At 43.2% G+C, this 14847-nt stretch overlaps 1 protein-coding gene across 10 annotated transcripts in view; it reads right to left on the bottom strand.

The window, feature by feature from the left end:
- CA3H20orf173 (chromosome A3 C20orf173 homolog) overlaps window positions 1-14847 on the bottom strand; it is a 30644-nt gene that overhangs the window by 15239 nt on the left and 558 nt on the right. For 2 of the 10 annotated variants that reach the window (XR_008289122.1, XR_008289126.1), the window contains exons 1-5: window positions 14601-14842; window positions 11156-13208; window positions 10025-10203; window positions 9770-9944; window positions 8677-8884 (exon numbers count right to left, since the gene is read on the bottom strand). Coding sequence is in view for 1 of the 10 variants with exons in the window: in XM_015071067.3 (XP_014926553.1) it covers window positions 8828-8884; window positions 9770-9944; window positions 10025-10200 (408 nt within the window). In the remaining 9 variants the exon portion in view is untranslated. Of the gene's footprint in view, window positions 1-8579; window positions 8885-9769; window positions 9945-10024; window positions 10204-11155; window positions 13209-14600; window positions 14843-14847 lie in introns of those variants that run through there. The other 8 variants (XR_008289127.1, XR_008289128.1, XR_003423991.2 and 5 more) reach the window with 6 other exon arrangements.

The following is a 14847-nucleotide window of genomic DNA, read 5'->3' as shown; positions in this document are numbered from 1 at the left end:
GAGGAAACCCCATACTGTTTTCCACAGCAGCTGCACCAATTTACATTGCTACCAACAGAGTACAAGAGTTCTCTTTTCTCTGTAGCCTTGCCAACACTTGTTAGCTTGTCTTTTTTATGATAACCATTCTCTTTAAGTCCTCCTCCCTTTCATTTAATTTTTTTTTTTATTTGACAGAGCGGAAGCAGGAGAGAGGGGCAGAGGGCAGAGAGCGAGAGCGAGAGAACCTCTCCATGCCCAGCATGGAGCCCAACATGAGGCTGGATCCCACAACCCTGGGATCATGACCTGAGCCAAAATCAAGAGTCAGACGCCCAACTGACTGAGCCACCTGGGCGCCCCAAAGAGTTATTCTGACAGGTGTGAGGTGATATCTTTCTGTGTGTGTATTTTTTAAGATTTTATTTATTTAATTTTTAAGTAGGCTCTATGCCCATCGTGGAAATCATACTCACAGCCTGAGATCAAGAGTCCCATGCTCTACTGACTGAGTCAGTCAAGCACCCTGTTCACTATAGTTTTGATTTGCATTTCCCTGATGATGAGTGATGCTGAGCATTTTTATGTACCTGTTGGCACTTTTTGGTCTTCTTTAGAAAACTGTCTATTTAGTTTCTATGCCCATTTTTCAATTGGATTGTTCATTTTTTTGCTATTGAGTTGTAGGAGTTCTTTATATATTTTGGATATTAACACCTTATCAGATACATGATTTGCAAATATTTTCTCCTATTCTGTAGTTTCCCTTTTCATTTTGTTGATTTCCTTTGCTGTGCAGAAGCTTTTTAGTTTGATGTGGTCCCGCTTGTTTCTATTTGCCTGTATTGCCTTTGACAAAAGGCTAGTATTATAGCTAGAAAGCTATTAGCCTCGCATGCAACTTTCCTTAGTGAGTTCATGCATATCTGAACTTGTCAGCAGTTCTTCCACACATCTAAAATTAAATTCTAGTTACTGGGGCACCTGGGTGGCTCAGTTGGTTGAGCGCCTGACTTCGGCTCAGGTCATGATCTCACAGCTCGTGAGATCAAGCCCTGCATCAGGCTTTGTGCTGACAGCTCAGAGCCTGGGGCCTGCTTCAGATTCTGTGCCTTGCTCTCTCTCTGCCCCAACCCACTCACATTCTGTCTCTGTCTCTCTCAAAAATAAACATTAAAAAAAATTCTAATTACTATAATTTTTTTGTTATGGTAGAAACTATATAACATAAAATTTACCGTCTAAACCATTTTTAAGTGTGCAGTTCAGTATATTTACATTTTGAAAGAGATCTCCAGAACTTTTTCATCTTTCAAAATTGAACAATAGTTTCCCATTCCCACCTCCCCCACCAGCCCCTGGAAACCACCATTATACTTTCTGTTCCTATGAATTTAACTACTCTAGATACTTCGTGTAAGAGGAATCATACAGTATTTGTCTTTTTGTGTGTGTTTTATTTCACTTAGTATGTCTTCAAATTGTATTAAAATATTAAATACATATAAAAGAATATAACAAGAAAAATACCCATATACCTATCTTTTTTTAAATTTTTATATTTTTTAGCGTTTTTCATTTTTGAGAGATGGAGAGAGACAGAGCATCTGGGCAAGGGGCAGAGAGGCAAAGAGGGAGACACAGAAATCTAAGCAAGCTCCAGGCCCTGAGGCCTGAGGCGGAGCTTGAACTCATAGACCCCAAGATCATGACCTGAGCTGAAGTCAGACCCTTAACCGACTAAGCTACGCCCCTCCCACGTACCTATCTTAATGAATATAACATCATAAATATCATTGAAGGCCCTTGGTGTTCCTTCTTCCTTGCCAGATGTTAACACTATGGAGAATTTTGTATTTATCATTCCCTTGGCTTTTTCTTTTTACAATATTTATGTGTATCTAAACATTAATTTTGTATGTTTTCGAACATTGTATATGCAATCACACTATATGCACTTTTGTGCAACTGCTTTTTTTGTTGAGGTGAAAGTCACATAACATACAATGAACATACATAACACAATGAACCATTTAAGAGTACAATTCAGTGGCATTTAGTTATTCACAATGTTACGTAGCCACCAGCTCTCTCTACTTACAAGACTTTTTCAACACCCCATACAAACACTCTGTACCCATTAAATAATCACTTACTACTCTCTCCTGTCCCCAGCCTCTGGTTACCATTGATTTTTCTGTTTCTATGGATTTTCCTGTTCCAGATATATCATATAAAAGGGATCATACAAAATGTGATCTTTTGCGTATGGCTTCTTTCACTTAGCTTAATGTTTTTGAGGTTCTTCTAAGATGTAGCACGTATTAATACTTTACCTCTTTTTAAGTTTATTTATTTTGAAAGAGAGTGAGTGTGCGCATACACATCAGAGAGGGGCAGAGACAAAGGGAGAGAGAGAATCCCAAACTGACAGCGTGGAGTCCAACGTGGGGCTCAGTCCCATGAACTGTGAGATCATGACCTGAGCTGAAATCAAGAGTCAGACGCTTAACTGACTAAGCCACCCAGGAGCCCCAGTACTTGGCTCCTTTTGATGGCTGAATAATAAATAGCACATTGTATGCACATACATTCGTTTATCCATTCACCCACCAATAGTCATTTGGGTTGTTTCCACCTTTTTCAACTATTGTAAATAATGCTGCTGATAAACATTTGTGTACACGTGTCTGTGTGAACATATGTTTCTGTTTCTCTTGGGTATCCGTGGAAAAGTAGAACTGTGGTGAATATGGTAATTCTATGTTCAACTTTCTGGGGAACTGCCAAACTGTTTTCCACAGCAGGAAGGCAATGAGCTGCTGCGCAGGAGCTCGCTGGCCTTATCACATACTCACCACGCTCATGTCACTGCAGGACAGCGATGAAGACTTAGTTTGGGCTCCAGTTCTAGCAAAACATAACCTGAAAGCTCTCCTGCTACAGAAATCCAGAACTACCGGTCAAAATACAGTATTACATTTTTTTAGTTGTATTCATTTTTTAATGTGTAAGATGGGTATGTGGTATACAGTCCAAAAGGTACAGAAAGTAAGTGAAAGGAAAGAATCCATCCCCACCTTATTCCCCGCTTATTCTCCAGAGATAACTTCTATCCCCAGACACAACCACCATTCCTAATTAGTCTTGTGTATCCTTCATGAATTCGTTGAAAATTTTATGAACATACATATTGTTTTAATAAAAACTTTTTTGTTTTCTAATTTTTTTATGTTTTATTTATTTTGGAGAGAGAGACAGAGACAGAGTACAAGTTGGAGAGGGGCAGAGAGAGAAGGAGATAGAAACTGAAGCAGGCTCCAAGCTCTGAGCTGTCAGCACAGAGCCAGACGCTGGGCTCAAACTCATGAACCACAAGATCATGACCTGGGCCGAAGTTGGGTGCTTAACCAACTAGGCCACCCAGATGCCCCTAGTAAAAACTATTTTAAATGCAGAGCAGAGGTCAAACAAAAAATATTTGGAAGTCTCCAGATGAAAAAAGAACTGAAAAACAGTACAGAGAGTGCTTGCGCTGCCTGAGGGGCCCAGGAATTTAGGAGGTAAATGCCTGTGTGGGCAGAGGACCTTGAGCCCAGGGGAGGCAGAGAAGGAATGGGGGCCCCTACAAAACGTTGGGAGCCACATGGAGCTGAACCTTCAGCAAAAAGCTAAGCTAGAAACCACCACCCTCCCCCCCAACTTGGGAATGCAAGCTGGTGCAGCCACTCTGGAAAACAGTATGGAGGTTCCTCAAAAAACTAAAAATAGAGCTACCCTACGACCCAGCAATTGTACTACTAGGCATTTATCCACGGGATACAGGTGTGCTGTTTCAAAGGGACACATGCACCCCCATGTTTACAGCAGCACTATCAACAATGGCCAAAGTATGGAAAGAGCCCAAATGTTCATCGATGGATAAATGGGTAAAGAAGATGTGGTATAGAAAGAGGAGGAGCCAAGATGGTGGAACAGCATGGAAATTTTTTGTGTGTCTCACGTCCATGAAATACAGCCAGACCAACACTAAACCATCCTACACACCTAGAAAACTGATTGGAGGATTAACACAACAATCTGCACAACCTGAGCCACAGAATTCAGCAGGTATGCGGCGCGGAATGGTAAATTTGGAGAGCGAGAAGCAGCGGAGGGTAGGGAACCACTTTTGTGGGCGGAGAGACGACGGAGACTGGGGAGCAGGGTGGAGAATACGGGGAAAGCACCCCTCCCCAAAAGCAGCTGGAGACAAAGTGGAAAATTGGAAATAGCCACAGGGACTAAACCAAAAAGGGATAAAGGAGAAAGGGGAGGGTTTAAATTCCATTAAGACTGTAAACAAGGGGAGCACAAAGGCTGCAACCCCGCAGCAGCTCGATACCTGGCGGTGGGAAGGGCAAATCCCCAGGAGCAGAGTGGGGTCCGGGAGGTTCTTGAGCCACACGGGGAAAAGTGGTTCCACTGCTGGAAGGACATTTGATAAAGACTGTTGAAGCCACCTGGTCCCAGCAGACCCCAGAAGGCGGCCACATTTGCTGGTGCTCGGGCAAGGTTGGCAAGGGTGAAGCCAGGTACCAGATGTGTATTGTGATTTTCCATAATCCCTGAAATGCTGCTGCTACACTGTCTCACAAGCTTTTTCTGGGGCGGGCTGGCACCTGGCTGCAGTCTCCAGGCACCGGCAGCAGCAGGGTCCAGCAAGCGTTCCTGGATGCAGCCGACATTCCGCCATTGCTCATTTGGCCATTGCTCGGTGAGACCCTCCCACAGAGGGGCGGAACGGGTCAAAGCCGCAGTCCTTCGGAAATAAGGGGCCAGGAAAAACAGCCACATCTGAGACAAAACTCGTTAGAGAAGTACTGCCTGGGGCCTGGTCACGGAGAGTGAAAAAGCAGGGAGTGGACGATAGCTGAACACAGAGGACGGGTGTCCAGGGCACATGGACCATTCTCCAGAATAGACCATATACTAGGACACAAAGCCCTAAGTAAGTACAAAAAGACCGAGATCATACCGTGCATATTTTCAGACCACAACGCTATGAAACTCGAAATCAGCCACAAGAAAAATTGTGGAAAGGTAACAAATACTTGGAGACTGAAGAACATCCTACTAAAGAATGAATGGGCTAACCAAGCAGTTAAAGAGGAAATTAAAAAGTATATGGGACGCAGCAAAGGCAGTTATAAGAGGAAAGTATAAAGCAATCCAGGCCTTCCTAAAGAAGGAAGAAAGATCTCAGATATACAACCTAACCTGACACCTTAAGGAGCTAGAAAAAGAACAGCAAATAAAACCCAAAACCAGCAGAAGACAGGAAATAATAAAGATTAGAGCAGAAATTAATGCTATCAAAACCAAAAAAAAAACCAAAAAACAGTAGAAGAGATCAATGAAACCAGAAGCTGGTTCTTTGAAAGAATTAACCAAATTGATAAGCCACTAGCCAGTTTGATCAAAAAGAAAAAGGAAAGAACCCAAGTAAATAAAATCAAGAATGAAAGAGGAGAGGTCACAACCAACACAATAGAAATAAAAACAATAATAAGAGAATATTATGAGCAATTATATGCCAATAAAATGGGTAATCTGGAAGAAATGGACAAATTTCTAGAAACATATACACTACCAAAACTGAAACAGAAAGAAATAGAAAATTTGAACAGACCCATAACCAGTAAGGAAATTGAATTAGTAATCAAAAATCTGCCAAAAAACAAGAGTCCAGGGTCAGATGGCTTTCCAGGGGAATTCTACCAAACATTTAAGGAAGAGTTAACACCTATTCTCTTAAAACTGTTCCAAAAAATAGAAACAGAAGGAAAACTTCCAAACTCTTTCTATGAAGCCAGCACTACCTTGATTCCAAAACCAGACAGAGATCCCACTAAAAAGGAGAACTATAGACCAATTTCCCTGATGAACATGGATGCAAAAATCCTCAACAAGATATTAGCCAACCGGATCCAACAATACATTAAAAAAATTATTCACCACGACAAAGCGGGATTTATACCTGGGATGCAGGGCTAGTTCAATATCCGCAAAACAATTAACGTGATTCATCACATCAATAAAAGAAAGGACAAGAGCTATATCATCCTCTCAATAGATGCAGAGAAAGCATTTGACAAAATACAGCATCCTTTCTTGATAAAAAAAAAAAAAACCTCAAGAAAGTAGGGATAGAAGGAGCATACCTCGAGAATATAAAAGCCATATATGAACAACCCAATGCTAATATCACCCTCAATGGGGAAAAACTGAAAGCTTTCCCCCTAAGGTCAGGAACAAGACAGGGATGTCCACTCTCGCCACTGCTACTCAACATAGTATTGGAAGTCTTAGCCTCTGTAATCAGACAACACAAAGAAATAAAAGGCATCGAAATCAGCCAGGAGGAAGTCAAACTTTCACTCTTCACACGTGACATGATACTCTACATGGAAAACCCAAAAGATTACACCAAAAAACTGCTAGAATTGATTCATGAATTCAGCAAAGTTGTAGGATATAAAATCAATGCACAGAAATCGGTTGCATTCCTATACACCAACAATGAAGTGACAGAAAGAGAAATCAAGGAATCGATCCCATTTACAGTTGCACAAAAAACCATAAAATACCTAGGAATAAATCTAACCAAAGAGGTGAAAAATCTATACACTGAAAACTATAGAAAGCTTATGAAAGAAATTGAAGAAAAAAATGGAAAAAGATTCCATGCTTCTGGATAGGAAGAACAAATATTGTTAAAATTTTGATACTACCCAAAGCAATCTACATATTCAATGCAATCCCTATCAAAGTAACACCAGCATTCTTCACAGAGCTAGAACAAATAATCCTAAAATTTGTATGGAACCAGAAAAGACCCCGAATAGCCAAAGCGATCTTGAAAAAGAAAACCAAAGCAGGAAGCATCACAATCCCAGACTTCAAGCCATACTACAAAGCTGTAATCATCAGGACAGTATGGTACTGGCACAAGAACAGACACTCAGATCAATGGAACAGAATAGAGAACCCAGAAATGGACCCAAAAATGTATGGCCAACTAATCTTTGACAAAGCAGGAAAGAATATCCAATTAAATAAAGACAGTCTCTTCAGCAAGTAGTGCTGGGAAAACTGGACAGCAACATGCAGAAGAATGAACCTGGACCACTTTCTTATACCACACACAAAAATAAACTCAAAATGGATGAAAGACCTAAATGTAATACAGGAAGCCATCAAAATCCTCGAGGAGAAAGCAGGCAAAAACCTCTTTGATCTTGGCTGCAGCAACTTACTCAACACGTCTCCAGAGGCAAGGGAAACAAAAGCAAAAATGAACTACTGGGACCTCATCAAAATAAAAACTTCTGCACGGTGAAGGAAACAATCAGCAAAACTAAAAGGCAACCGACAGAATGGGAGAAGATATTTGCAAATGACATATCAGATAAAGGGTTAGTATCCAAAATCTATAAAGAACTTATCAAACTCAACGCCCAAAAAAACAAATAATCCAGTGAAGAAATGGGCAAAAGACATGAATAGACACTTCTCCAAAGAAGACATCCAGATGGCCAACCAACACATGAAAAAATGCTCAACATCACTCATCATCAGGGAAATACAAATCAAAACCACAATGAGATATCACCTTACACCTGTCAGAATGGCTCACATTAACAACTCAGGCAACAACAGATGTTGGTGAGGATGTGGAGAAAAAGGATCTCTTTTGCATTGGTGAGAATGCAGCCACTCTGGAAAACAGTATGGAGATTCCTCAAAAAACTAAAAATAGAACTACCCTACAACCCAGCAATTGCACTACTAGGCATTTATCCACGGGATACAGGTGTGCTGTTTCAAAGGGACACATGCACCCCCATGTTTATAGCAGCACTATCAACAATAGCCAAAGTATGGAAAGAGCCCAAATGTCCATCGATGGATGAATGCATAAAGAAGATGTGGTATACACACACACACACACACACACACACACACACAATGGAGTATTACTCGACAATCAAAAAGAATGAAATCTTGCCATTTGCAACTACGTGGATGGAACTGGAGAGTATTATGCTAAGTGGAATTAGAGAAAGACAAATATCATATGACTTCACTCATATGAGGACTTTAAAAGACAAAACAGATGAACATAAGGGAAGGGAAACAAAAATAATATAAAAACAGGGAGGGGGACAAAACAGAAGAGACTCATAAATATGATGGGTTACTGGAAGGGTTGTGGGAGAGGGGATGGGCTAAATGGGTAAGGGTCACTAAGGAATCTACTCCTGAAATCATTGTTGCACTATATGCTAACTGATTTGGATATAAATTTTAAAAAATAAAAAAGAAAATTAAAAAAGAAAAAACCCACCCCCAGCATAGGATGAAACACTAAGCCTTATCTCTTCATCAGGTAGGAAAAGAGTTTCCCCCAAGAACTCAGTCTGGCCTTGCACTTTGTGTGAGCTTGGGTCTAAATGTACACCACCTCGCATGACATGGGATCAGACAAAAATTAAGGAAAATATTGCCCCTGAGATCTGGATATCAAGATATCCTTCCCTGACATTGTCCTCGTAGGCAACAGATATGACCAGAATTTTATTCAGCACCAGACTGGTCTCCATATAATTTCTTTTTGCCTGTTACCCCCGCTGCTGCTGCTGTCATCCCAACAACCTGCTTTGTTGAGGTCCAAAGGACTAGGACTTGCATGAACTCTGCAGGGTGTCACATGTGGACAGTGAGCTTGCCCAACACACTGTAGCTGACTTTCATTTCTGCTTCCATGCTCTGTATGGACAAAATCCCCTTGTAATCATTGGTCTGATTAACAGTCATTGCACCCCTTTCTTTGCTTTTCTGATCCAAATCCAAAGTAGGCATCCTGGTGAATGAGAGAGGAATGTATGTGTCAGTAAGCTGAATCCTGTCTTTGTCCCAGCTCCCCTCATTCAACATCAAGTGTGAAAGACTGCCTCCTGGAGCTGGGAGAACAGAGCTCATATTCTCCAGGGAAGACACACTCTGAACACACAGAGGGGTCCCCTGAGCCCAGAAAACAGAGTATCAACTAGCTGCTCCTCATCATATTGGAGGAAGAGAGGATTCCCCAGGGACACAAGAGAAGGGTATCCCAGGAAAAGGCAGCAGTGTGTGAAAAGGCAGAAGGCAGCTGGTATTCGGGGAACACCAAGAAGCCCATTGTGTGAGCCTGGGAGAGAAAAAGGGAGGGGAGGGGTCAGATTATACACAATCTTGAAAGCCAGGTAGAAATTTTTAGACTCTGTGCTGAAGGTATGGAGGAGAGAAGTCTTGTGTGAGAAATGGACAAGACGCTTTCCTAACCTGGTCACAGATGCGCAAGGCACAGACAGAGCCATGACCCCCAGGAAGGCATACTGGCCCTGGTCATCCAGCCAGCTGCCTTTGTTATACCTAAGGAAGGTGGGGCTGATCACCAGGAGGTGGGGAAAAAAGGGAGAGGGGGCTGAACTGGACCCCTTCCCACAGCACCCCACAGCCACATCTTACTCCCTCCCATACCCTTACTGGGTCTTTGCTGTCTTCCATTCCACTAGGGAACTGGACCACCTTCCAAAATCTAAGAGAATTAGGAAGTGGGGGGAGGTTCAGCAGGCTGAGACCTGGGGAGATTCTGCAGATGTCCCTAATTAGCCAGCAGAGGGTGTCCCTGGAGTTCCTCTGTCCTCCCCTGCAATGACCTCCCCTCATCCCCAAACTAAGAACATTTGGAGTCCCAGACCATCACCTCCTCACTTGGAGCATCTGAAGTCCACACCAGACCAGAAAGCTTCAGCAGCAGCAGCAGCAGAAGCAGCAGCTGTCTCCAAGAGCCCTGGCTGCTGGCATTCCCAGGATAGATGAAGCATCCTATGGTTTGGTTCCCCACCTTTTCAATGCTCTGGACAGGGCCCTGGTTCATTCTGGAAAAGAGAGCAGGAACTGCCAGAACTCTGAGGACACGCTTGACCTTCCCACATCCTGCCCTCTCCCCAGCACACACCCGAAGGCTAGGGTCCACTGGTTGATATTGTTGCCAAGGCCGGAGGCCCGCAGGATCTTGGAGTTCCCCACCAAAGTACAAGTCCCACAGTAGAAATGGAAATGGCTCACTGAGAGTCTGGGAATCCCCTTGAACACCTTTTTCCACATTTTGCCAAAACCACTTGCTGAGTTCATGTCCTAGAAACAGCAGAAGGGAGGAGATTGGGGGTTGGGACCTGGGTATCAGCTCTAGTGGAAAGAAAGCAGATCCGGAGGGTGAGATCCCAGAACTGGCGGTCAGGGGTTGAGGTTGTGAAGATGAGAAGTGTGGGGCATCTGGGTGGCTCGGTCAGTTAAGCGTCTGGCTCTTGATTTTGGCTCAGGTCATGATCTCATGGTTCGTAGGTTTGAGCCCCACATCAGACTCTGTACTGTCAGTGCAGAGCCTTCTTGGGATTTTTTCTCTCCTCTCTCTCTACCCCTCACCCACTCAAGTTTGTGCTCTCTCTCAAAATAAATAAATAAACTTAACAAAAAAAAAAAAGATTAGAGGTGCACTAAGCCAGGACTGAGGGCAGGGGTTTGGTGGGAATGTGGGATATAGGCTAGGCTTTGGAAGGACAAGGCAAGGGACCAGGCCCAGGGTTGACCAGTAGCCAGCCACCAGAGCGCAGCATGAGGAGTCCTGGACTCTGTTGCCCTCTTCAGGTACTCTATCATCTTCTCATAGCATTCAGCATACCAGCCCCGTTCTCCAACTCTGTGGTAGCAGAGGGAGGAGTTTAGTGCTTCAGATGGGCAGCCACTCTTCCTGAATTTGAACCAAGGGCAGTTGCAATGCCCCAGTACCAAGACCATCAGTTTTCCCTGGGGTGCCGATTCAGGTTTTGGATCCAGGCAGGGGGCCATCAGCCACAAGATGAGCACCCAGAAGCCCCACAGGACAAAAATCTGCCACAAGTGCTTCATGTTCAGCCCAGATGACGAGTCTCGTGGCAGGCAGCAGACTGACTTCTCTACCCGGGACTGAGAAGAAGTAGGAACTGAGGCTCCAGCATCTCTCTGTTCCATCGGCCCCGTGGCTCCTCAACCCTCCACACCACACCTCCTCCCAGTCTATCATCTCCTGCCTCCATATCCATTTGCTCACCTCCAAAGAGGACTCTGGCTGGCCCTAGGATGGCAGATGCAGGGACAGAGAGATAACTTATGGCGGGTCCCGTATCCTCCCCACAGGAGGAAGGCTTAACTCTCAGTGGGGTTCTCCATGCCACCAGTTACTCCATAGATGTCATCACAACGTACACATTGTGACCTCCCTCTTGTTGCCTACCTGGGCAAAGCTGCCACTCTATCCTGTCTGGAATACACCAGCGACCTACACTAAACATAAGATCTATGAGAATGGGGACTTAAAATCATTTAAAAAATATTTATGGGATACATGAACGGAGTTGAGAGGGAACTGCTTTCCAGGTGACCCTGCTTTCTTTAACTCTTTCAATTTTAGCCCCTGGGAATTTCCCTTACTTTTTCATGAGTCAGCTATATGTTCAAAGAGATCATTGTTATTTAGCATTTCAAGATGTTTTTCACCAGGAAGGTTTCCAGGATTAAGTCTACATATTACTGAAACTATAACCTTTCTTTTTGCATTTTTTGAAAAATGTTTATTGATTTATTTTTAGAGAGACAGAGAACACGGGAGGGGGAGGGACAGTAAAAGAGGGAGAGGGAGGATCCCAAGCAGGTTTTGCTCTGTCAGTGCAGATCTCATGAACCGTGAGATCATGACCTGAGCTGAAATCAAGAGTTGGACACTTAACCAACTGTGCCAACAAGGTGCTCTGAACTAGAACCTTTATAATTAGCTTTCACACTGGTTATTGTTTTGTGACTTATGTAATTATATAAATAATGTTTTACAAATATTGAAAGAAGAGCCTTCCTTATGTGGGTTGCACCAGAATGCAAATAAAAAATATTTGCTTGGGACTCTTAGCCCAGTGCTTCTCAAACAAGAGTATGCATCAGAATCACCTGGAGAGCTTCATAAAAACACAGAATGCTGAGCCTCATCCCCACAGTCTCTCATTTGGTTTTTCTGGGGTGTGCCTGAGAATTTGCATTTCTAACAAATTCTCAGGTAATGACAATGCTGCTGGTCCAGGGACCACACTTTAAGAACCACTGTCTTAGCTTAATAGATCGATCTAGCCAGAAAAGTATTTTACAGGGAAAAAAAACCCAATTCCTTTATTAAAATGGAAGATAATTTTCTAATTATATTTTTGTTTTCTAAAGAAAAGCTTGTGTTTTCCTCCTACAACCTGCAATAGCATCCTAACTGGTATATCTGCTTCTGTTCTATCCATCCCTCACCCATTCTTCAGCTAGCAACTGACATGATCTTAAATTAGTTTCCTGCTTAAATCCTTAAAATGGTATCAGAATAAAATCCATACAGAATAAAATCCAAAATTCTCACTCATCTCAGAGTTTTCAGCCATTCTGGCTTTTTCTTGTTTCTAGAACTTTCCAAGTTCTATCTCACCCCAGGACCTTTGCACTTGCAATTCCTCTTCCTGGAACACATTGCTCCCTCCCACTCAGTACTTCACCTGTCTGGTTTCTTCCAAGTCTCATTTTAAATGGCATTCATCTTAGGGTTCATTCCCTGACCTCAGTATTATTAAAGTCTGTAAGAACCTCTACTAATTGGACTCTGAGACCCACTGACACAGCTATATTATGATTCTTCCTTCTCAGGGTAAGTAGTGGGATTTCTACACTGTGATTATTATTTTCAATCCAGATACACCAAGGTCCCCGTATTTCTCCCAAGAGATAATTGGTCCATCTGCACTGGGAAAGAAGAACATGTAACATCTGCAAATATATTTATTTCTTTAACAATTAGGGAAAGTTTATCAGTATGGATATAAGGTAAAAGAAGACTGTGACAGGGCAGAAGGAACTAACGAAAGGGCCTGAAAACTTCCTCTTCTCTGGCTGGGTTTGTAGGCTGTAGCTGCAGGGGACCAGTGCAGCCCCATGTGCAGTGAATGAGTCCAGTATAGGCCCCACTTGCTCCAAAGGTTGAAGGATCCCACTTGACGGAGAAGGTTGAAGCATCAGTATAAAGCCTGACATTATGAAGAGTGAAGTCTCTAACTAGTCAGTGTCTTGGTCTCCTTGGCCACCTAAAAGAATTCCAAAAAGGGAAGGACCATCTAATTCTGGAATTCCTAAAACAGAAGGTCCCCCACCCCTGTTGTCCCTGTTACAGTGCCCTGTTTATTTGCTTCAGAGTACAAGGCACATTATGCTCTTTAATTATTATTTACTTTTTTCCAATAGTTTATGTGGTAAAATACACATAACAAAATTTACCATCTTAATCATTTCTAAGTGGTATGTATACACATTTTTTTGTCTGCCTCTTTCTACCCCATACTGAAAGTTTCTTGAGGGAGACATGAGCCCTATCTTATTTACCATGGTATTTCCATAACCCACGGGAGAGCTGGGAAATAGGAAGAGCTCAATAAATATGTGTTGAAGAAGTGAATGAGGGTCATTAAGCCTGGAGCCTCACTGAGGAGAGAGGGTTAGGAAGTTAAACGTGGAAGAGCACCAAATGGGCACAAGCCAGAGAGTAAAGGACAATTTCTGCTAACATCCTTGGTCATTCATCCAAGAATAGATGCCACTCGCACTTGGTGGTGGTAACTAATGTGCGGAAAGGACCCAGACTCTGGAGCCAGAAAAAACAGGCCTTGAACCCCAGCTGTCCCGTTAACTTTAGGCAAAGTCAACTCACTTCTTGGCTTCCTCATCTATAAATGGGGTTTGAAACAGTGCCTACCTCCCAGGGTTGTTCTGAGGGTAAAATAGATTAGAGCGGTTGGCATACTGTCAGTTTCCAGTTCCCATGAGCTAGTTCGTTCTTTCCCCCCTTCCCTAGAAAACTGCAGCCTGAGGGCAGAAGGGGGACTCTGACATTGCTCAGCTTCTCCTGAGTCAGGCTGCCAAAAAGCAACCAGCTCTGGTGTCCCTTCTCCTCTTCCTGGAAGCCTTCCCTAACCCAGTGCGTCAGTCAGTTTCTCCTACAGACTACCACAGTCTCCTGTGCCACCTTTTATCAAAGTTCTGGTCTTACATCACTAAAATGACCTGAGCGAAGCACCTTCATGCGCCATGTTCAGAAGCACGGAGAGGCTGTTTGAGTAAAATCAACCCAATAGGTCCTGGCTCCCAGGGTACTTCGAGGTCCAAAAGAATGAGCTGTGATATAGGGCAAATTACTCACCTTCTCCAGGGCAGTTTCTCTTTCAGAAAATGGACATAAATATCACACCTTTTTTTTTTCTTTTCTTTCTCTTTTTCTCTCTCCCTCCCTCCCTTTTTTTCTTCCTTCCTCTCTTTTTTTTTTTTTTTTTTTTTAGAGAGAGAGAGAGAGAGAACAGGAGAGGAGCAGAGCGAGAGGAGAGAGAGAATCCCACGCGAGGTTGGATCTAAACTGTGAGACCATGACCTGAGCCAAAAATCAAGAGGGTTAACCAACTGAGCCACCCAGGCGCCTCCACACCTACTTTCTGTAGCGGTGATTCTCAAACTTAACTGCAGGAAATCACCTGGGAGCCACTCCTAGAGTTTCCGATTCAGCAAGTCTGTGGTGGGGCCCCATAACACGCATTTTTAACCAGTGCCCAGGTGATGAGGTTGCTGGTTGGGGACGCTTTGAAAGTCACTGTTCTAGGAGGTTCCAAGTTGTTCCAAGAATCTCATGTGAGGTTCTTGGCGCAGTTCTTCGGTCAACATAAGCAAATGGGGCTCTTA

Source organism: Acinonyx jubatus, chromosome A3 (assembly GCF_027475565.1).
Source record: "Acinonyx jubatus isolate Ajub_Pintada_27869175 chromosome A3, VMU_Ajub_asm_v1.0, whole genome shotgun sequence".
In the NCBI taxonomy this organism is placed as follows: Eukaryota; Metazoa; Chordata; class Mammalia; order Carnivora; family Felidae; genus Acinonyx; species Acinonyx jubatus.
This window is presented reverse-complemented; position numbering and strand designations above follow the sequence as displayed.